General features: G+C 42.9%; 2 protein-coding genes across 2 annotated transcripts; one reads left to right on the top strand and one right to left on the bottom strand.

Moving 5' to 3' along the window:
• Nucleotides 1-648: 648 nt before the first annotated feature.
• LOC136434093 (signal recognition particle 14 kDa protein-like) lies at nt 649-4,927 on the bottom strand. Its single transcript, XM_066426827.1, has 5 exons — nt 4,795-4,927; nt 4,611-4,683; nt 3,260-3,381; nt 2,831-2,863; nt 649-2,354 (listed from the first exon to the last, which is right to left on the bottom strand). The coding sequence occupies exons 1-5, from the start codon at nt 4,816-4,818 to the stop codon at nt 2,265-2,267; spliced, it is 342 nt and encodes a 113-aa protein (XP_066282924.1). The 5' UTR covers nt 4,819-4,927; the 3' UTR covers nt 649-2,264.
• Nucleotides 4,928-5,302: 375 nt separating this feature from the next.
• LOC136434091 (SUMO-activating enzyme subunit 1-like) lies at nt 5,303-20,501 on the top strand. Its single transcript, XM_066426823.1, has 9 exons — nt 5,303-5,406; nt 6,049-6,160; nt 6,565-6,624; nt 6,964-7,220; nt 7,749-7,860; nt 11,414-11,519; nt 17,772-17,916; nt 18,397-18,466; nt 19,005-20,501. The coding sequence occupies exons 1-9, from the start codon at nt 5,309-5,311 to the stop codon at nt 19,095-19,097; spliced, it is 1,053 nt and encodes a 350-aa protein (XP_066282920.1). The 5' UTR covers nt 5,303-5,308; the 3' UTR covers nt 19,098-20,501.
• The last annotated feature ends 445 nt before the right edge of the window (nt 20,502-20,946 follow it).

The raw sequence follows: 20,946 nt of genomic DNA, 5'->3' as shown, positions 1-20,946 counted from the left end.
TACAGGTCACAAACAAGCAGAGACGAACATAGCAGTACCTGACACCTAACATAGCACACCTCACACCTGTCATGTGACACCTGTCTTTACAAAAATAACACTTCTCTGCTCTTCCATCGGGGCAGATAGAAAACCTTTATAACGACCCTTCTTTAGGCCTTCTTGCGACATTTCATTATGGATACTTGCAACAAGGGCTTCTCACTGCAATATCTCATTCGCTGGCATATCCAGACACTAACTGTTAAGTAATGGAATGTGTTCCGAGTGACTAGCGGAAAACGTCATTCTGGCTTGTCTTTTGTATCTAAGATTTGTACAAAAAAAGTTTGGTTCCCAGGCATTATTCTACCCCAGGATTTTTTTTCAATTAGTTAGACAAATGCTGTTAGCTTATGTAGTGTATACAATGCAGAATACAGTCCATGTTCTACCTTCGTATCTTCTGCAAGTCATCCTATCCATTGAACTTCTTGTAGTACCTTGAACCTCTAGTAGTGATGTCAACACAGGGTACAATGGATTCTTCTTGTACAAATGTAGTACAAATGTATTCCTGACTACTTCTTTTATGGACCAACTAGTCTACACTGATTTTACTTCTACCACTGAGAAGTCCCACAAGAAGCAGACATGAAGCTGGTAATCTTCCAATGTAACATTTTTATGTACACTGAGATCTGGATACAACATAGCACGTATGTTTGTATGAATGTATGAGTTATGAATATATAATGAAATTATTGGTAAACAGAGTTATTTTACACATCATAACTTTTTACACCCTCAAGATCTTTGTTCAAAAAGAACATTTTAAAAATCATACGGGTTTTCCAAGTTGTTACTCAGATACAAATACTATCACAGGGACTACTAGTAACCTCCTAGACACAGATCTGAAAATTACTTTTGTACATCTTTCACGTGACAAGCTTCTCCCTTGTATGTTAGCTAAAAAAGCCCACCACTTGAAAAATAACACAAAAAGCTGTTAAAAAAGCAAGCTGGATCCTTACATCTGCTTGGAGGTTGACCAGTGGCCTGTTTGGAAACTTTCCACCACTACTGGTTCATGGAGACTTTGACAGACCTTTGCTTGACTGACTTCCTCTTTCTGCTACTTCATATTTCATAGTCACTGAGTCAGTTTACCGGAATTAAACTTCATAAATATAAAATCAAGCAAGTTGGCAGGAACTAATCAATGTAAATCTAAGGCTGTAACATGGAATCAAATAAAAACTAAAAGCTCATCCTTTGCTCCAGCCTCCAGGAAGTGAAAAATTATACATGATTGGTCGCTCGTTTCCATTGTAGTGCATTTGACTTTGCATATCAGAGAAACACAATGCGTCAGGAATAATAAATCATACAAACTTGTATGTCTTCATTGTTCCATTGTAGCTCTTAAGTAAACCCAATATCCAAGGGTTCTTAAGTTTTCCTTACCTATGCTCATTACTGTTTTGTACAATGGCATACTGCGCAAATCATCAAATAGAACCAACAACGATGATAGTCTTCAATAATCTTCCACAATTCAAGAATACACATATAAGCAGGCCTTTCTGTAGATACGGTAGCCCTGATGATATCATTAAGATGACATTAGCCCTAGCAATATCATTAAAAGTAACAGCGCAATTTGCAAGATAACAATAATTCTCATAAACAAAACTATCATGTTATATGTTGCACATTTTCTAAAGTCATGATCATAACAATTAAATACAATAGCAGTTACATGTAATATCAAACATATGACTTAGAAATGAAGAAGTGTCAAAACACTCATTACTGTCTCTTAAACCTTCGAAAATCAACATTCTTGTGTCGAAGTCATTTGCAAGCAATATAAATATCAGTAACATAGTATCATAACAGGCTTCCTAAACATTAACTTTCAGCCTGCTGAGGTGGCAGTTTCGCACCACATTGCTACTGGTTACCAGATTAGGCAGCAGGGAGAAGGTTAAAGAATATGATGTCCAGCAGTAGCACATATTGTACTGGGTTAACCCTCCCCCAGCTGAGGCAGTATTTTGGCATCAAACTAGTATTGGTAACAGTGTTGTACAGCAGGGAGAAGGTTAAAGAATATGATGCTCCAGCAGTAGCACATATTGTACAGGGTTAACCCTCCCCCAGCTGAGGCAGTCTTTTGGTACCAAACTAGTACTGGTTACAGGACTGTACAGCAGGGAGAAGGTTAAGACCCCTGTAGGATAGTAAAATGTTTATCTAAGGCTAGAGTTTGGCTGTCATCACTGGGTGGCCTTGGCCTTCTTGGACTTGGCCTTCCTGTCCCGCTTCTTCAGACCGTCCATGTTTGCCTTGATGATGTTGGAATATGCCTGGAACAGAGAATGGAGAGCTTATCAACGTGTAATCACATGTCAGACACGGCAAGCAGGAATATGCCTGGAACAGAGAATGGAGAGCTTATCAACGTGTAATCACATGTCAGACACGGCAAGCAGGGTGAACAATAGCCCCTCAAGAGAGGTTGGCTTGCTTGAAAAATTTGAAGAAAAAAAACTTTCACTCTGAGTTCTGCTTTGTATCTTCAACTTCCTCTCTATAAATGCCTTAAAACACTGAAAGTTCTCACAAATTTTCAAGGACATTTTCTTCAAAAGTAAAACTATCCTACATTCTTTCACATTTCATCTTCTCATTTTTTCTAAATCTGCTCCCACATTTTTGTTTTTACTACTACATATAGTATCTAAAAAAGAAGACCATTGCTTGACTGAATTGGTTTGGCACTAGTTACAAAACATGTTGTTTTATACCATTGTAATACATTAAGAGATAAATCATAACCAACCATTTGAAATTTGTTGATATCCTTGGCCTTTATCTGCAAGGAGAAGAAAAATGCAAAAACTGTTATACCTATAGCCACTTCACTGAAACCAGTGCATGTACATGCAGTATCAAAACAATGATGAAGGATGTTGCTATATTGGAACATTTGTTGGTGAAACAAATGTAGAAGTCGAAGAAACGCCTTGAGACAGTTATGCATTATAGTCTTACAAATTACAGATGAACAAAAAACAGTTGCATATTATCATGGAAGGTCATCTGTGTTGGTAGTAATCATAATACAATGCTAAACTTATTTCCAATCTTCCTGTAGTGTTGGAAGAAAAATTAGCATTGTATTACAGTTGCATATTGTGGCAAACTACTTTCTTCTAGATTGTTGCTGGTACAGAGATTTTGGATACATATGAATTTAACTGTCCCTTACCACTGTGTCGATTTTCTTGTTCCCCCTGGTGGCCCTTATCAAACACATGTGTTCCACTGGTTCTGTCACCACCTCTGTCTTTGGCTTTGGTTTGGTTGATTCGGGTTTGATCTGTCCGTTATCTGTAGAAGATATCAGGTGTTAGGTGTAATTTTGTGGTAAGTTGAGCTAGTAAAGGCACCGTCACCTGAGGAACAACCCAGAAAGTCCCCCCCCCCCCAGGTCTGGGGCAGGTTGGGATGTTAACTGCAGTTCACTCATTGAGAAGGACTGGCAGATCCTTGGCAACACCTTTGGTTACCTTCGCTACTTATAAAAGGCAGTTGAAAGGGGGTAAGGCAGACCCATAGCATGCAAGGCTAGATCAATCCCCTTGGCTGTGGAAGCAACATGCCCCAATCCCAGGGCGCCCTCCTTATCTCACTGTATAACTCAGGGTACAATGCCAACTCTGGGAGTGGGACTCCGACATGTGTTGCTCTCCTGGCAAACGGGATGTATAAGCCCATTCACGGTTCCGACTACGCATGTGCAGTGTCAAAGGTAAAGGCGCCCGAGTCGTAAACAAAACCCGCCGGGGCGTTGTTATGCAAATCTAGACAATGTCGAGACGAGCACTGTTTACAAGCCAGGGGCCTTCACCTTTGACACTGCACATGCGTAGTCGGAACAGTGAATGGGCTTATAGGTATAGCTTCACATGCTATGGGTCTGGCATCCAGGCTAGCGAGGGATGGGCCAGGCCTCACAATATCGTGCCCAAGACTCAGTTGATAACAACCCACTGCCCCTACAGTTTCTACAAGGCTGTGGGACTATCTTTACCTTTGCTACCATCATCCTTCCTACTGGAATCATATATGAATCCCTGTTGGACTTCCAACATTCCAAGTTCTCGGAGGAGTTGTCTTCCCTCAGACTGGGCTGCACCGTACCATATGTTTTCTAGCGTAGCGTACGGTTACGCTGCATTGTGCAAACTTGTCACAATGTCATGTACGTGCACGTGTAACTCAATGTTTGTTCATGACTATCTAATAAAGAGGCCCCTAAAATATCTGTGAAAACGGGCTCTACTCTACGCTAGTCAAATGGAAAAGGAATTTTCAAACACATCTTCAGTTTGAAGTTGACTAAAGACAACACTAACAAACCACTACAAGTTGTAGTCGTGGCTGTTTTTATAATCAAGAATAACGCAAACGGCTTAAGAAATTGGAGACAACACCTTCATAGACGTGTGCAGTCTTAAATTTCTAGTGTGAAAAGAGACTTCCCGTTATTTTACCCCCTTCATTTCATGTGTAAACAGGTTGCCCTGGGGTGGAGGTGGGGAGGGGGGCGGACTCACATTGCTTCATGGTGATGTAGACCGCTCCAGCTGTGCGCGACTTCTGGAACAATCTCGTCAGCTCGCTCAGGAACTGGGAACACACAAGGCAAGGAAACATGTTAGTCATCACGTTTGCGTACAGAAAAATCTCAATATTGCTACAAATTAGCTAAAATCGACGTAATTATGACAAATTTCTTACGGCTTCGTTTTCCAGGTGCACCATATTGGATCACTGTGGACGCTGTGATAAAAGCAGGCCCATGATTGGACGAAGCTGGAACATTTGACCAATCAGATACTGTGTTAGAAAACATGGGTACACACGCATGCGTACCAGCGAATATCCCATCGTGCCCCTGTGGCGGGAGGTGCAGAAGTGAAAGTGAAGATTTTTGTGATTTTCGAAGATTGGGCTGTTCCAAAAAAAAAAAATGGAGGGGGGGTTGACGACACAATTTTCTGCATATTATTCAACCCCCTTTATCCCGGTATCCCGACGACTTCAACCCCCTTAATCCTGCATCCCGAAGACCTCGACCCCCTTTATCCCGGTATCCCGACGACTTCAACCCCCTTAATCCTGAATCCCGACGACTTCAACCCCCTTTATCCCGGAATCCCGACTACTTTCAAACCCCCTAAATCCTGAATCCTGTCCTACGTCGTCAACCGGGGGGGTATTTTTTTTTTTTGGAACGGCCCATTTTGCCGGAATGATGGCGGATGACGGGGAGAACGGGGCGATCAGCGAGGCGGAGGCGGCGCTGTACGACAGGCAGATCCGCCTGTGGGGGCTCGACGCGCAGAGGAGGTGACTGAACCGTTTCCTGACAGCCAAATGTTCCATTCATTGTGCCACATGGCAGGCTGTAAGAATCATGGTGGTACCATGGAGGACATGTTGTTGTTTGTTGAAACTCTTTAAAATCATGGGTTTTAGCTCAGAGCCGCCACAGAAATGATCAAGCCCAGATACATGGTCAAAACTCTGTCGCAGTGAGGGGCTGTGTTACACTGAAGCAGTAGAAAAGACACCACCATACTATAGCCTGCCAATGCACAAATTCTAAATCCTTTTGTACAAGTTTTATAGCAAGGAAACGTGTGTAACATTAGAGTAACATAATTTACAGTTACTACTTTAATGGCAGATCCAACAAGCTGATTCCTGATTTTAACTACATGTGCGCACTTGTGATGTGGGTAAAAGCTTCAAAGTTGAAGGCTCCTGTTGTTGTCCGTGCTTTGCGTCTACTAGTACTATTACTCCACTAGACATGGACATTGACAAAACACGTCTGGACATGTACCTTTAGGATACCTTTAGGACATCTCGGTATGTATAATTATTAAGCATGCACAGTTCAAACCATCATGTCATAAACTGGCTTATGGTATCCCCTTATCGTGAATAAGTCTAAGTCACCTGTAAAGCGTCTGTCCCACCCTGTAGGCTGCGAGCGTCGTCTGTCCTGATCTCAGGTCTGAAGGGGCTCGGTGCGGAGGTCGCCAAGAACATCGTGCTGTCCGGGGTCAAGGCTGTGACCTTGCTGGACCACCAGCAGGTAGGGTACACTGTCATCGTCATCATGGGGAAGTGTAGTGAACAGTACTCGGAAATGTCTCTGTAACTAGTAATGTTAAGTGGTTATGTAGAAAAAGCAGTATCCGAAACTTGTAAACCGTTTATTCAGCAGACAAGCCCTTCCTTGTGATCTTTTTCTCATGATAAAGTCAATACTGATCCTATTGATAACAGTCTTATGCCATTGAATAAAAATTCAAACAACCATTATCTACAAGGGATTAGTCATGCTGATATTTGTTGATTGACCAAAACAAAATCACAAATGATTTCAAGGATAAACCATCACCACACATGGTAAGGTGTAATACAACCTGTCTGATCCCAGCTTGTAAACCTGAACTTCTCCCTGCAGGTTAATTTATTATTCATTTGTTTATTCAGGTGACAGAAGAAGACTTCAGCTCCCAGTTCCTGGTGGCCAGGGCAGATCTGGGGAAGAACGTGAGTATGGCTGACAAGGGGTAGGTAGTGTACATCTGGCACCAACTTTATTTTGGCCTCAGGGTTCTTCTTTCTGTACTGCACACGGTGTTACACTGTTAGTAACAAGTGATCGGTACACATAACAAGGGAAACTTTAACAATGCAATTTGAAGGAGTGTACATCCCTAGATAATATTATGGTATCTTTATTCATATGTCACACACAGACAGTACATTAAAGAAATGAAGTAAGATTTTTAAAAATAAAATGCAACTTTATAGAATCTTTTGTGATGAAAGTTGCAAATGATAATTATATCAATTTCAGATTTATATTTTTCCATGCATCCCCTCCAGAGAGCAGAAGCCTCCCTGGACAGAACACAGAACCTGAACCCAAACGTCAAGGTCACGGCCGACACCGAGGACGTCAAGGACAAACCTGACGAGTTCTTCACCAAGTTCAGCGTCGTCTGCCTGACTTGCTGCTCCCAGCAGACCCTGCGGCGCGTCGGCCATGTTTGCCATGACAACGGGGTGAAGTTCTACGCGGGGAACGTGCACGGGTACTGCGGGTACATGTTCGCTGACCTGGGGGAGCACGACTATGTAGAGTGAGTGGCACAGTTTGTTAATTTGTACTTAACTACAGGTACAACTAACAAGTTGCCTTTACTAAGGACTCTTTGGATCTGTACAGCCTGGTGCTGACTGTCCATCACATTTAGCAGTTAAACCGGATAGTGAGTGAGTGAGTGAGTGAGTGAGTGAGTGAGTGAGTGAGTGAGTGAACCAATGATAGCATGGCATATAGGGGCTCAACCAATGAGAGAGTGGCTGCCTGTGAAATGTTTGCATTTTTCTGTTTTTATTTTGCATTTCTACCTTTGTATGGAGGTGGGCAGGGCTATGGGATGATGATGGCTCGTTCATAAAAGCCTAGTCAGCTCAGTCTAACACATGGACGTTTGACTTTGTTTAAACCTGTCTAGTGAGGATGCCCCTACTGTACTTGGTAACAATAAATGCCACTTAAATTTAGGTGACTATTTGTAAAATCAGTTTTCTTCAACAGTAGATTTTGACCAGTGTTTTAATATATTTGAGCTGAACTAAGATTGCATATTTTTGTCCGTGTTTAGAGAAAAACCCAAGATTATCAAGACAGACAAACAGAAGGAGGAGGGGAAGGAAGACGGACCTGCTGCCAAGAAGGCTAAAGTAGACACGACCGAGACGGTCATGGTCAAAAAGGTAAAACAGCTCCACGGATCGCAACTTTGTCACCAAATTGCAGAGGTTCTGGCAGACCAGGGCTGTCTCCAGGACCCGTCCCTCCACCCCAGGATGGAAGTTTGCTTGTTGGGATAGACACAAATTTCATCCTGTCCATCAAAAAAAGTTTAAGTTCATGACATCATGGAAATGTACTTTTACAAGGTTAAAACAACAGATTCATATTCTCCAAGCAGAGGTTTTGGTGGGGGGGTAGTAGTGGCCGGTTTTTTTTAACATTGCCTCCCGTAACCTCTGCGAGATGTCGGAACCGATCAAGGCGTTTAAATCTAATCACTTTGACACATTAAGGCCATTTTGAAAGTAGGTGCTAAGTCTGCCAAGGGAGTCTAGTGTTTCTGTCCTCGCGCCACAGGTGTTTCCGGTCTGCCGGACCAGGAACGCAGTATACCACTGTATATACGTTTGGGAAAAGAAAGTGGTCGTATAGAACTACTCTAGACTGTTCAGTGTAACAGAATAACGCTTACTCGGAGTTCGTATAAAATCGTGTGTAAAAACACCAGATCTAGCGAGACGACAGAGCATGAGAATCTTGACTTGCAAGTCTACCTGTTTTTTATTCCGTTATCCTCCCCACAGCTGTCACAATAATTCTTAGACTCAAATGTACTTAAGATTTGATGCTGATGGTTATATAACTGTTAGCAGTCGATGTAACTCTCTATTTTGCTACTTTCAACTTTGAAAAAACACGCTGCAAAAATGACAAAGGCTTTATGTAAGGCTTTGAAATGTCCGGCTACTCGACGTGCAAAAACATATTACTATAAAACAAAGTTCAAACCAGGAAATTGTCTACCGTACATACATTCTTTTGATTCTTTCCTCATATGCCATTGTGGAGTCTTTAAAACCGCAAAATCAGCCACAATCTCTGTCAAAAACACTGCCGCTAGCTGACCCGACCATGCCGGAAGCCATGTTGCACTGCATGTAATCGTAATGGTGATCCACGTCCGTTTTTCTCATGTCGGTATATCTAGTTCAGACTCAGATTAGTATGTTCAAAATACATAATATGTTTACTTATACAGTAGAAACCGCTTATCTGCAATGCCTATTTGTCAGCGCAATTTTCCCGATTACCCGGCTTTGCCGATTATGAGGTGTTAGCGCAAACTGACCCGATTGAATTGGGGGGGGGGGACAGTGGACAGTAAATCGAACGCAATGACACAAAAATACAAACACGGCCATATTTAACCAATAATAACGGCGAATTTTATTTAGATCAGTACATTTACTTGTAACATTTATAATTTGCAACAATAGCGTTGTTCTGGGTACGATTTCCCGACGTAGATTGTTGTTTTCTACCGACTTGATGAATGATGCGATGCACTAAATATTTGAGCTATCGACTCTAACTCTACTCGGACACTCGGACAAAACAAAGAAATAAACACTGCTATCTGCGCAAAACACAAGCTGACAGATAAATGTACAATTATCAACCTTTTGATATTCTTACACTACAAAAGTAAAGCAAAAATAAAGTTGGGTACAAATGATACACGCTTGTAGACATGAAAATCGACGACAACACTTAGACAAAGGATCACCTTGTTGTTGTCTTCATTTTCAACAAAAAATTAGCTACCACATGGAAATGATCGTAACTCATGCAACAATAAACGGTTGATTGCCATATCTACGAGATTTTAGCTTACGATGTCCATAGAAAACATGGAAATTTTGCAACATTCGACGAGCATATTTCACCAAATTTTTCTCGGTAAAAAAAAGATGGCGGACGTAGCGTGGGTAGCAATATCCCATCATTCAATGCGGTAGGTCAATAGCGCTACATTCACTTCCGGGTTTAAACGCATGGCGATAACAAACGTGTCGCACGGTCGAAACGAACGCAAGAATAATGAGAGAGAACACAGGTACAGACGTGTTTTTATTGAGTAAAAATTTGTTGTCTGAGAAATTAAATGTTCTTTGAAGAAACATGAAGGCAAAAGAAGACGAAGGCATAAGCGGCCGCCTTTGACGGCTGTGAACCTACACGCGCCTCTCTGTATGCAGTGCCGATGTGCACCCGATCTGCCGGGCCGCTCTATCAACGTAAACTTCAGAAGAAACCGCCGTCCTTCGCGACTCAAAACAGACAGTTCATTCCTTTTAGCGATCTTATATCTTTATTAAAGAATTTGTCAACTCATTCCTGCCGTTTTTGGTGATTTGTTTGGCATATTTTCGGTTCAATATGTGCTGCAACTTGACAATATTTTTGCTGATTAGCCGATTTTTTCGATCATAGGCTTTGCGTATATGGGGTCCGATAAACAATGGTGTTAATGGGAAACGGTTTGGGATTTCACAATCCTTTGCAATTGGCCGGTTTTTGCTAAAAAGCGTATTGCAATTAACTGGTTTCTACTGTATAATTATACATCTTATTTATATCTTTGATTTCTTTAAAAAACATTTATCATCATGTGTGGAATGTTTACGTTATGTTATGATGCTTTCAATCTGTCGGGAGCCATTCAAAGTGATTGTGGGGGAGACCGCGGGTAGCCGCCCGGCTGGCTGCACACTCCCCCAAGTTACCGGAGGCCGCGTTATCCCCGGGCAGTAAAACTCTTTGCCTAATGATAAATTAATGGTACACAGGGAGGGGTAGCCACACCGATTCTGAAAGAACAGCCCCGCCCTTATGCGTTCTGTAGCAGAGGTTACGGGAGGCAATGTTAAAAAACCCCGGCCACTACTACCCCCCAACCAAAACCTCTGCTTGGAGAATAACAGATTCAAACATTGAGTAGGACGGATATGAATTTGAAGCTGGAGACAGCACTGTTGTTGACCAAGAAAATCTTTGATGGAGACTGTCAAGAAGGACATCAAAGTGTGCGGCCTCACCAGTGTGAACCCGCTGGACAGGGCTGCCTAGAAGTGTGGTGTTAAGACTAGCCAACTGCTGCCCACCCCTGTTGTTTTGGAGCTGTACATTCTGAGCTTTGAAATATTGCTATTGGAATCAAGAACTTAGAAAAAAAATTAATTTTGTGGCTGTAACACTCCTTTAGATTTACTGCAACAGTGTGATGAAAACACTGCAAAAGACCCAATACCATATTTAGTAAGAGTAGGTTCCAATGCTGTGTGTGAAGACTAGCCGACTGCTGCCCACCCATGTCAGGAACCCCCACAGCAGTCGAATTAAATACTGGATAGCGTGCGTAGACCAGTGGTTAGCGATCTTGCCTCTGGAACTAGAGGCCGCGAGTTTGGTCCCGACATGCACACTACCGGGAAGGGTTGCAGCCCTTAGGACAGGACGTTAAGCCGTGGTTCAATGTTCATTGTGCTTGTCAGAATGAGCTAGGGGAATTTCCCTGGTACAATGAACCTGTAAATACTGTCTGTCTTCTCTGGCACGACCAGTGGAAGATTAGCTCTTCAGTGAGCTAAACTGGATCGAGATCACTTTCCTTTTACTGGACACCACTATTACTTCTAGGTTCCAACCTTTCCAAACCTGTTTTGTCCCCAGACCGTGTCCTACTGTCCGTGGGAGGAGAGCCAGGCTGTGGACTGGACATCAGACTCCAGAAGTAAGGCTCTGAAGAAAACACCTCAGATGTACTTCATCATGAAGGGTCAGTACTCTTGTGTAGGGTGTGTGTGTGTAAGTGTGTTCTTGTGTTTGTCTTTGTGTCAGTGTGGTATGTTGTGTACAGTGTGTAAGTTTACTGTGTGCATGTGTATGTGTGCATGAGTGAGTGTGATGATTATGCACTCTTGAAACAGACTTGTCTATATAGATAGCTGTTCTACTTTGTAATTATTAACTCAATGCTTCTAACAGTTTTTGTTTTGTGTAAAGGGCTAAGACTAATAAGAGCCTCAGCAAACAGATAACAACAGTGAACAAACAAACAAACAAACACTATTGTGAGCTATGTAAGCGTGCCACACAGCACACTTCGACGGCGTCGAAATGTGCACAGGAACACGCAGTGACGGCCGTACCAGGGTGCCATATGGGGCACCCAGAACGGCTGTTTTCTACGGTCTCCACATTGATATAAGACGTTAACAGTTGACAATACTCGGTCAGAAAATAGCTGAACAATTATATTTTACGATCTTTTGATTTCTATGAAGGACAGAGAGTGGGAAAATACGGAATTTGCGAAGCCTGTAAGAACGTGCGAGCACCGATCTCGGGAGACCTTTCAACTAAAAACCGTTCTGAAACGAAATAAAAACACCCAAACTATCAACTGTTCCGCTTTTTATTATCTTCAGATGTAACACTTATGATCCATTTGGCTGGAGCTGCCAGCAAACCTGCGTAAAACCTACAGGAAACGCCGATCTCGATGCACGGAAAGTCCGCCATGACACATGTGCGATCAGCCGCTTAGGCGGAAAGTAGCCACTTATTGCGACACAAACATTACGCCGATTCGGCGTGATTTGTCTGAATATGCCGTGCTCGGTCTCTCTTTTTTTGCGTGAGGCCGTTACCACGGAGATTTTCGGACACAAGCTTGAAGGCAAATGTTCATACGCTCAGCAGGTCATGTCTCTAAATGGTGTATTTTCGCACAATTAAATATTAAAAGGCATGCACGCCGAACTTTCCACATGCCGTTGCCGAATGTCGGACGACTCGGCCCATTACCAACTCGGCCCAGTCAACTCGGCCCATTTCCCTAGTCAACTCGGCCCATCTCCCTAGTCAACTCGGCCCATCTCCCTAGTCAACTCGGCCCATCTCCCTAGTCAACTCGGCCCAACACAAACACACACACGATATTTTGCACACATATTTTTATTCAAGTTAATCCAACTTGTGCTTTCTTTTTCAACAGGTAAAACGACTATAACTGGCACTTTACAGAACAACGTTTACAGAAGACAACATTAAACTTAGATTTACAGAAGACGTAAACTTTAACATGTCCATTCCATATTATTATTACATTATAGCAATCGGTCTATTCATCTTCAAAAAAACTACGAACGAAAGTCGACTAGCTAAATATTTACTTATTTACACGTTATTTTCACACATCGGTAGCGGTACATGAGAAACTGGTCCTGACATGCGGTAAACAAACTAAAAAAAAAAACTACTTATCTACAGGTTCTAAACAGGTTCAATAAAGTGTTGAGTTGACTACCCCGATGGGCCGAGTTGACTACCCCGATGGGCCGAGTTGACTACCCCGATGGGCCGAGTTGACTTCCGCAATGGGCCGAGTTGACTTCCGCAATGGGCCGAGTTGACTAGCCTCCGTTGCAGTCCTTTTCCCCGCAGCGTGTTTTTTTTTTCATTTTTGGGGGGGGGGGGGGGGGGGGGCGCCACGTATCTGCTTGGGATCCCGTATCCGCCGTGCCTCTGTGTCCGCTATAGACCCTGTGTCCGCTGCTTCCCCAGCAGCGGACACAGGGTCTATAGCGGACACAGAGGCACGGCGGATACGGGATCCCAAGCAGATACGTGGCGCCCCCCCCCCCCCCCCAAAAAAAATTGAAGAAAAAAAACACGCTGCGGGGAAAAGGACTGCAACGGAGGCTACGAGTTGACCAGATTTGCGATGGGCCGAGTTGGAAATGGGCCGAGTTGTCCTGCTTCCGCCGTTGCCACCTGCCACTAACTTAGCACGTCAGTACCAAAGACCAAAACGACAGTGGTACACAGCTTCCCCAACTCAATTCTTACCGGTCCGAGGCATGATTCCAAACGCTCCGAGGCATGATTCCAACCGGTCCGAGATACATTTTCCTTACGTGCCGCGGTAGAATTCTAACCGCTCTGCGATACACTTCCTTACGTGCTGCGGTAGAATTCCAACCACTCCGCGCCAGTGAGAATTTCCTGCCCTACGGCGCGCTGCCCTGCGTTCCTCGACAAAATTTTCTGCCCTACGCGCTGCCCTGCCTTTCGCGCTACGGCACGGCACAGTCCCCTGTCCCCCACGCTAATACAGTGGACGATCCCAGATGGGTCAAGGGTCACGCGTGTCGAATGTGAACTGCGAAAATATAAACTTTCGTCGCCGTGTGTCATAGGCATATTTGCTGTTGTTGCAACAACCGTGACAGCAATAAAACCGGCTTGGCTCTGTTTAAATTATGATATTTAAGTTCAAGAGACCTCAAACCTGACACTGTCAGTGCTACAGACTATAGTATATATATCATACGAGAAGAAGGAAATGACCAAAAATAACATATTTGAGTCAATTCCAAGTCACCGAGAGGGTTTTGATATAATATTTGTAATATGTTTGAACTATTTTGATTAAAAGAATGTCTAAGTCACAATAGTTCTAAAGTGTTCAAACAATTAGAATTGAAACTTATAACATGTTTGAACTTATTTCACATACGTTGGAAACATTTCGAACGTAACTACACAAAAATCTCTTTATTTAGAACAGTTTCAAACCATCTATCCAAATGTTTCAATGTTCGAACAATTTGTAACAAAAGATTTTCACAATTGCCCTCATAAACGAAGGTGCTAAGTCCTCCTGTGTGTTTCTGCCTATTTTCGGTGGCCGCGCTAGACCACCAGCGGATTTGTTTTGACGGAGCGTCACCCGCGCGCGACGATGTACACTGTTCGGCACCGCTAATATCCGGCATTTTCCCGCTCCAAAACACTCCACAAGACCCACGTTTTTAGTGTTATGCCTCTTGTGCAACACGATTCGATTTGCATTACTAACGGGACGAAAATGATAGAAAAAATTCACCCCGTCCCGGCGTTTGTCCCAAAAACATGAACGACATGAAAATATATTTTCTTACAGATTCAATCACGAAAATCAACAGCATGGGATTCCAAATTTTCGCAACGGCCGACCATTTATCATGGTTGAACTTCCTTCCAAGGCGTGCGATAGATAAACATTCCCGGCACATAATAGTCACTAGTACCAGACTAACGCAAGCTCATGATGATAATAGGGAGAAAGTTTGTCAGTGAAGTTTGGCCACCAGAGGGTACATTCATTTAACGTTACAAGCTAGCGCAAAGGGGCGAATCATTGACCTTACCGGGGACTGACTCTACTGGCCTAATCATTCCTTTTTTGCCGAATTCTACGATCCATACGCCCGTACGTAGGACATGTAGGAAGGCCTGGTGGTGGACGCTACACATCACGGGAGACGCGTGTTGGTCCGAGACAGACAGCGGCGTGCTTTCGATCGCGTAGCGGCGACGCACCGCTGCGACAACGTGCGGGACCAAAACGCCTGTCCCCAGTGAGACCATGTGTTTTGCGCGGCATGCCCCGAATCCGTCTACCATTGCTGAATGTAGCCCGATTCATAGAGGTCTATTTTGTAAGCATTATTTCATGTACCCCTCAGCGTGAGAATTCCTTGTGCAACACTTCGCTACATTATATGTTTAAGTTTCCCCGCGCACCGCCTACCACCCGCCTTTGATCATGTATGAAGTCGGCGGCAGAGAGAGATCATCAATCAATTTTGACAGGAGTGTCGCGCCAGTCTGAGGAGAAACGATCTCCCGTGTTGTGTTGAAGAATTTGGAGTTTGAAAATATCTGGAATAACTAATGCTAGAATAAACATTCACAAAATCATTGATTTAACTTGTTTTCTGTTATAAAATTTCCTAAACTGCAATTTAACCACTGAGTTTAAGGGAACATGGTGTTTTCCCGATAATCACGTTAAATGTTTATGTCCGGTCTTTCCTCCTCGTAAGCAAACTTCCAGCTTGGCCAGGTGCAAGGCACTAGGGGTCAATGACCTGTAGGTCATATGTAGTATTGAAAGTGACAGAAGTGGCAAATATTGTCAAGAAAGCCCAAAATAAATCGTTTTGAATATATGTATGCCAAAAATGGGAATGTAGTCCTTTAAATATTTGTTCAAGCCACATATACAGCAAATTTCAGGTCATTCGGTTGAAATACCAGGGCGCAGGAGGCCAAGATATGCTAAAAATAGCCTAAAAACCTCAATAAAATCACTTTCAAGGTCAATATCAAAAAAAGGAAAAGAACGCACATTGGTTTTTGCCTACATTACCTCTGTACCAAATTTCAGGTCATTTGGTCAAAAAATGACAGAGATGAATCGATTTGAAGATTTGACAGGAGGAGAAGAAGAAGAAGAAGAAACATGAGAGAAAACAATATGTTTAGCCATACTTATGGCTAAACATAACTACAAAACAGCATTTTATTCCATCTCTAATTAAGATTGTTGTGTTCGTTATCTGAGGGATACAATTGCCATCGATCGTTGAGCCCTTTCTTTGTAAACCGTCACCGCGTACGTGTGGACACAGAGCGACGGGGACACTGTTACGCCACACCACCCCACAGCCTGGTTATTGCCATGGCTTAAAAACTAGAATTGCCCAATTGCCTTGTGTAGCAATATTTTAATTCAATCGACATTTTTCATCTCTATAAGTCCAACAATTGTAAAAGTCAGTGACACTCTTTACCTGTTCACCATCAGTCCACAATTTCCGTCACAGCGAGCAGCTCAGCACGTCTTGACGTGCTGACTGACACGTGGCGACGATAGAATATGACAAACTCTAAAAAAAACTTTAATGTTTCCTTATAGCAGCAAAATAATTCGTAACAAAGTTTCTATCCATCCACAATCGCAAATCAAAGGACAAAGGAAATTAATATGGAATACTAGTATGTGTATTTTAACTCAAAATTGGTGAAAAATATTTTTAAGAGCCGTCCGTCACAGCGTGCAGCTCAGCACGTCTTGACGTGCTGACTGACATGTGGCGACGGCACGTGGAAAGTTCGGCGTGCATGCCTTTTAGTTTTATTATGCGAAATAATTATTCATAAATATATCATTGAGCATTTCTCTATTGAGTTTGTCCCTGGAAATCTCCACAGTAACGGCCTCACGAAAAAAAGGAGAGACAAAACTTCCGTCACAGCGTGCAGCTCGTGACTGGCACGTGACGACGGTATGTGGAAAGTTCGGCGTTAATGCCTTTTATATTTAATTGTGCGAAATATCTATTCATAGATATATCATTGAGCATTTCCCTTCGAGCTTGTGCCCGAAAATCGCCGTAGTAACGGACTCACGCCGAAAAAAGGAGAGACAAAACTTCCGTCACAGCGTGCAGCTCAGCACGTCCTGACGTGCTGACTGGCAGGTGGAAAGTTCGGCGTGCATGCCTTTTAATATTTAATTGCGCGAAAATACACCATTTAGAAACATCCTGCTGAGCGTATAAACATTTGCCTTCAAGCTTGTGTCCGAAAATCTCCGTGGTAACGGCCTCGCGCAAAAAAGAGAGACCGAGGCAAGGCATATTCAGACAAATCACGCCGAATCGGCGTAATGTTTGTGTCGCAATAATTGGCTACTTTCCGCCTAAGCGGCTGATCGCACATGTGTCATGGCGGACTTTCCGTGCATCGAGATCGGCGTTTCCTGTAGGTTTTACGCAGGTTTGCTGGCAGCTCCAGCCAAATGGATCATAAGTATTACATCTGAAGATAATAAAAAGCGGAACAGTTGATATTTTGGGTGTTTTTATTTCATTTCAGAACGGGTTTTAGTTGAACGGTCTCCCGAGATCGGTGCTCGCACGTTCTTACAGGCTTCGCAAATTCCGTATTTTCCCACTCTCTGTCCTTCATAGAAATCAAAAGATCGTAAAATATAATTGTTCAGCTATTTTCTGACCGAGTATTGTCAACTGTTAACGTCTTATATCAATGTGGAGACCGTAGAAAACAGCCGTTCTGGGTGCCCCATATGGCACCCTGGTACGGCCGTCACTGCGTGTTCCTGTGCACATTTCGACGCCGTCGAAGTGTGCTGTGTGGCACGCTTACATACCTGCTATTGTTCTCCCCTGCTCAGTCCTGCTGAGATTCCGTGAGGACCATGACAGAGACCCGGCCGTCAGCAGCAGGGAGGAGGACAAGGTCGCGTTGCTACGGTTACGGGACGATGTCCTGACGGAGATGAAGCTGAAAACAGACCTGGTCGGGGACGAGTTTGCAAGGTGAGGGTCAGAACGTGAACTTGGACATGGGTTATTTATTACTTTTGTCTGTGTCACAATGTTAAGTTGGACATGGCATGCTTTTCAATATTGTCTACTTTGGGCTGACTCTTATAGTAGTGAATGAAAAGTTTTTGATAGCCTGATTATTGTAGTGGAAACTCAATCTGTTGTAACAGTTGATGCAGTTGAAATATTGGAAGAGAATCCTCATTAATTTTGTACTGTGACTGTGAATACTACTTGTATAGAAAATTGAAGATTTGAAAAATATCAGTTGATAGATACATCTTAGCCTGAACTCAATCAAGCTCCTGTATCGGCTTGCTGCCCTGTAACCGCATAGCCGCCCAAGAGGGGACAGAAATCCCCGGACAGCTGGAGTTTGCGTTATACAGACTAGATACATCTAAGCTGAAGCCTAGAATTAGTTGACAAATTATTCCAGTTTTGAATAGTAACAAGACAATGTTTTTCCAGCCACTGCTTTGCGGCCCTGAGTCCTGTGTGTGCCGTAGTGGGAGGTGTGCTCGCTCAGGAAATTGTCAAGGTAAAAACACCTATAAACTCCAGGGTGTTTGCTTCCACTTGATTTTACTTTCCTTTAGGGAAACGATGCTACTTGAACTTGACTTCATGAGGCAGTCACACTTTTTAACAACCAAAAAGTTTACTTATAGTGACATATCCTTACAAAAACCTACAAGCTACTTATGGCCTATGAAGAAGGTAACATAATATCTTTAATTGGTTATGCTGTTGTGTTACGGATAAGCTGTTGTACTTTTTACAAACATTTAATCATTACACACAACATAAAAAGATTGCTCTAGGGAGCTTTCGGGACGAACTCTCTGTCTCTTCGTCAACCCGGTATTAGGGTCAGATCTCGTCTTGGAGTTCTCTTGTCACGTGACTTGATGGTGCATTGTGCCAAACAGATACAGATATAGCGTGTAGTACTGACAGTTTGTCTTTCCTTGTAACCTTCTCCCTGCTTCCTAGCACTATAACCAATACAAATTTGGTTCCAAACTGCTACCTTAGCAGTCTGAAGGTTAAAGCTGGTTTATCTATCTTTCCCGCAGGCTGTTTCAGGTAAAGACGCGCCTCTGAACAACTTCTTCTTCTTCAACGGTATCGACGACAGCGGCATGGTGGACTGCATCAGGAGCAGCTAGTGGGTGCAGTACCGGTAAACACAGCAAGGGGGCACTTCTGTTAGACACCTGTACCATGATCTGTACCATGTACTGTACTGTTTGCTGTGTTTCAAGTTCCTGCTCCTTTGTGTTGAGGTTGTTGAGGACAAGGACAAGATATCGGCTCCAATGTTACTGAAGCATCTCCAGTTGTAGAGTGTCTAAGCCTGTGTATTGTACCTGTCCAGTGTTGGCGTATCAGATTTCTACGTGTCCATTGTCGGCTCGCCTTGTGGCCAGTTCTGGTTCAGTTCATGAGGACAAGGTTGTACAAACCACCGTCTTTTGTGGCCAGGCCGAGGGGAAAGGTAGAGTTTTGTTTACTGCTGTAAGCAGTAGGGTGCACAAAGATTGTGATGTTGGTTTGGAGTACATGAATGTGTTTTGCCATTGACAGAACTTCCTGGTAACACCTACTGAACATTAAGGTGGGGTTGCGAGGTGAAAAAATAAAGTTCAGAAAGTATGTAGTAAAGACACTGGTCTCCTGGTGTTTTTTGCTCAATTTTGTATCAAAGACTGATTGACAACTGAAGAAATTCGAATTAACAAACTTACTGGTAGGTATTGACAACCACTTGATGATTGTGAAAACTACATTCATACATTGCCAGGTAGTTTATGATGGTAGTTATTTGTACCCACTGACTGGCAGTATGAGAAGGGTTACTCCACTAGGAGAGGGTAGTTGAACAGCCTGAACAGCCCCAGTGCACAGCTCAACCCACATCCATGTGCACAAGTGGGTTCCCAGAACACCTGGGGAAATGTGGTCAACATCAGAACGGGTGCTGGTAACAGGAGGGGTAACTTTACAGGTGGTGCGATGGTCAAACACACTCCTCGATACACACTCCTCAAAATACCTGCGTGTAGAGGTATCGCTGTTCCACTGCTGTTATTGTGTTATTGTGCTAATGTTCGTGTCAGACAAACACTTGATGTACAGATTGTCATTTATACATAGTTCGAGGTCCCAAGGATGGGGAGTATTTTCTGTAACTGTTGCTCTTTTCACAAAGTCCATCGTGTACAATATTTATATCACACAATTTTCTCGATAAGTGTGCTGGATTCTTTTATGTCTGTAATCGGTATGTTGGCATCTGTACTTGTTGCCTTCCTTCTAAAATATATCCAGTCTTCGACGATGTGATTACACACAAGTACAATACTTCAGTTTATTTATTTCACCTGGACATACATGATTGTCATCTATTGAACAGTATTCAATGATTCTTGGAGGGAGAACCCTGGCGTAGAATAATGTAACATTACAACCATTGATCATTGTGAAAACAAAGGTCTAACTAAGATAATCGTTATTGTCAGAGATTCCAAACCAGTTTATACTTTTTACAATAAAGTTGATGCGTAGCCACCCGTCTGTGTTGTTCTGTCCGTGTGATTGTGAGAGTGAGCGTGTGTCAGTCAGTAGAGCAAGTGTAAAGAGGGAAGCAAGTGTTCTGGTTCTGCTGATAATATTTTTCTGAATCCCAAAATTGTGAAAAAACAGTGCCCTCAGAAAAAGTGAGTGATGTAATGAAATCTGGGGCTGATCTTGAAAATGATGTTTGTAGTGTGTGTGAATGGTGGTTACGGTAGTCAATTTTCAGCCATAGTAACTTAATTCTTGCCTTGCTTTGAGCCAAAAATTTACCTGGATCTTCAGCAGTTATCCCAAAGGAACTGTTCCCATCATGCATCATGCATCACACATGGGTTTGTATCAGGTGAACTTCTCAGCTACTGGATTATGAATGCTTCACTTATTGTTTTTTAAAATTTGTGATGACATTTTACAAAACTTGGTTGATTTTGTATTCAT

Source organism: Branchiostoma lanceolatum, chromosome 4 (genome assembly GCF_035083965.1).
Source record: "Branchiostoma lanceolatum isolate klBraLanc5 chromosome 4, klBraLanc5.hap2, whole genome shotgun sequence".
Taxonomy (NCBI): domain Eukaryota; kingdom Metazoa; phylum Chordata; class Leptocardii; order Amphioxiformes; family Branchiostomatidae; genus Branchiostoma; species Branchiostoma lanceolatum.
This window is presented reverse-complemented; position numbering and strand designations above follow the sequence as displayed.

What these genes read in the sequence shown, in the direction of transcription:
- LOC136434091 (XM_066426823.1), top strand. Translation starts at nt 5,309, where the DNA reads ATGATGGCGGATGACGGGGAGAACGGGGCGATCAGCGAGGCGGAGGCG. An exon ending in CCTTGCTGGACCACCAGCAG is followed by an intron (nt 6,161 to 6,564) that starts GTAGGGTACACT and finishes TTGTTTATTCAG; the next exon opens with GTGACAGAAGAAGACTTCAG. An exon ending in GTCGGGGACGAGTTTGCAAG is followed by an intron (nt 17,917 to 18,396) that starts GTGAGGGTCAGA and finishes ATGTTTTTCCAG; the next exon opens with CCACTGCTTTGCGGCCCTGA.
- LOC136434093 (XM_066426827.1), bottom strand. Translation starts at nt 4,818, where the DNA reads ATGGTGCACCTGGAAAACGAAGCC. An exon ending in CTACATCACCATGAAGCAAT is followed by an intron (nt 3,382 to 4,610) that starts GTGAGTCCGCCC and finishes TATCTTCTACAG; the next exon opens with ATAACGGACAGATCAAACCC. An exon ending in ATATCAACAAATTTCAAATG is followed by an intron (nt 2,355 to 2,830) that starts GTTGGTTATGAT and finishes TCTCTGTTCCAG; the next exon opens with GCATATTCCAACATCATCAA.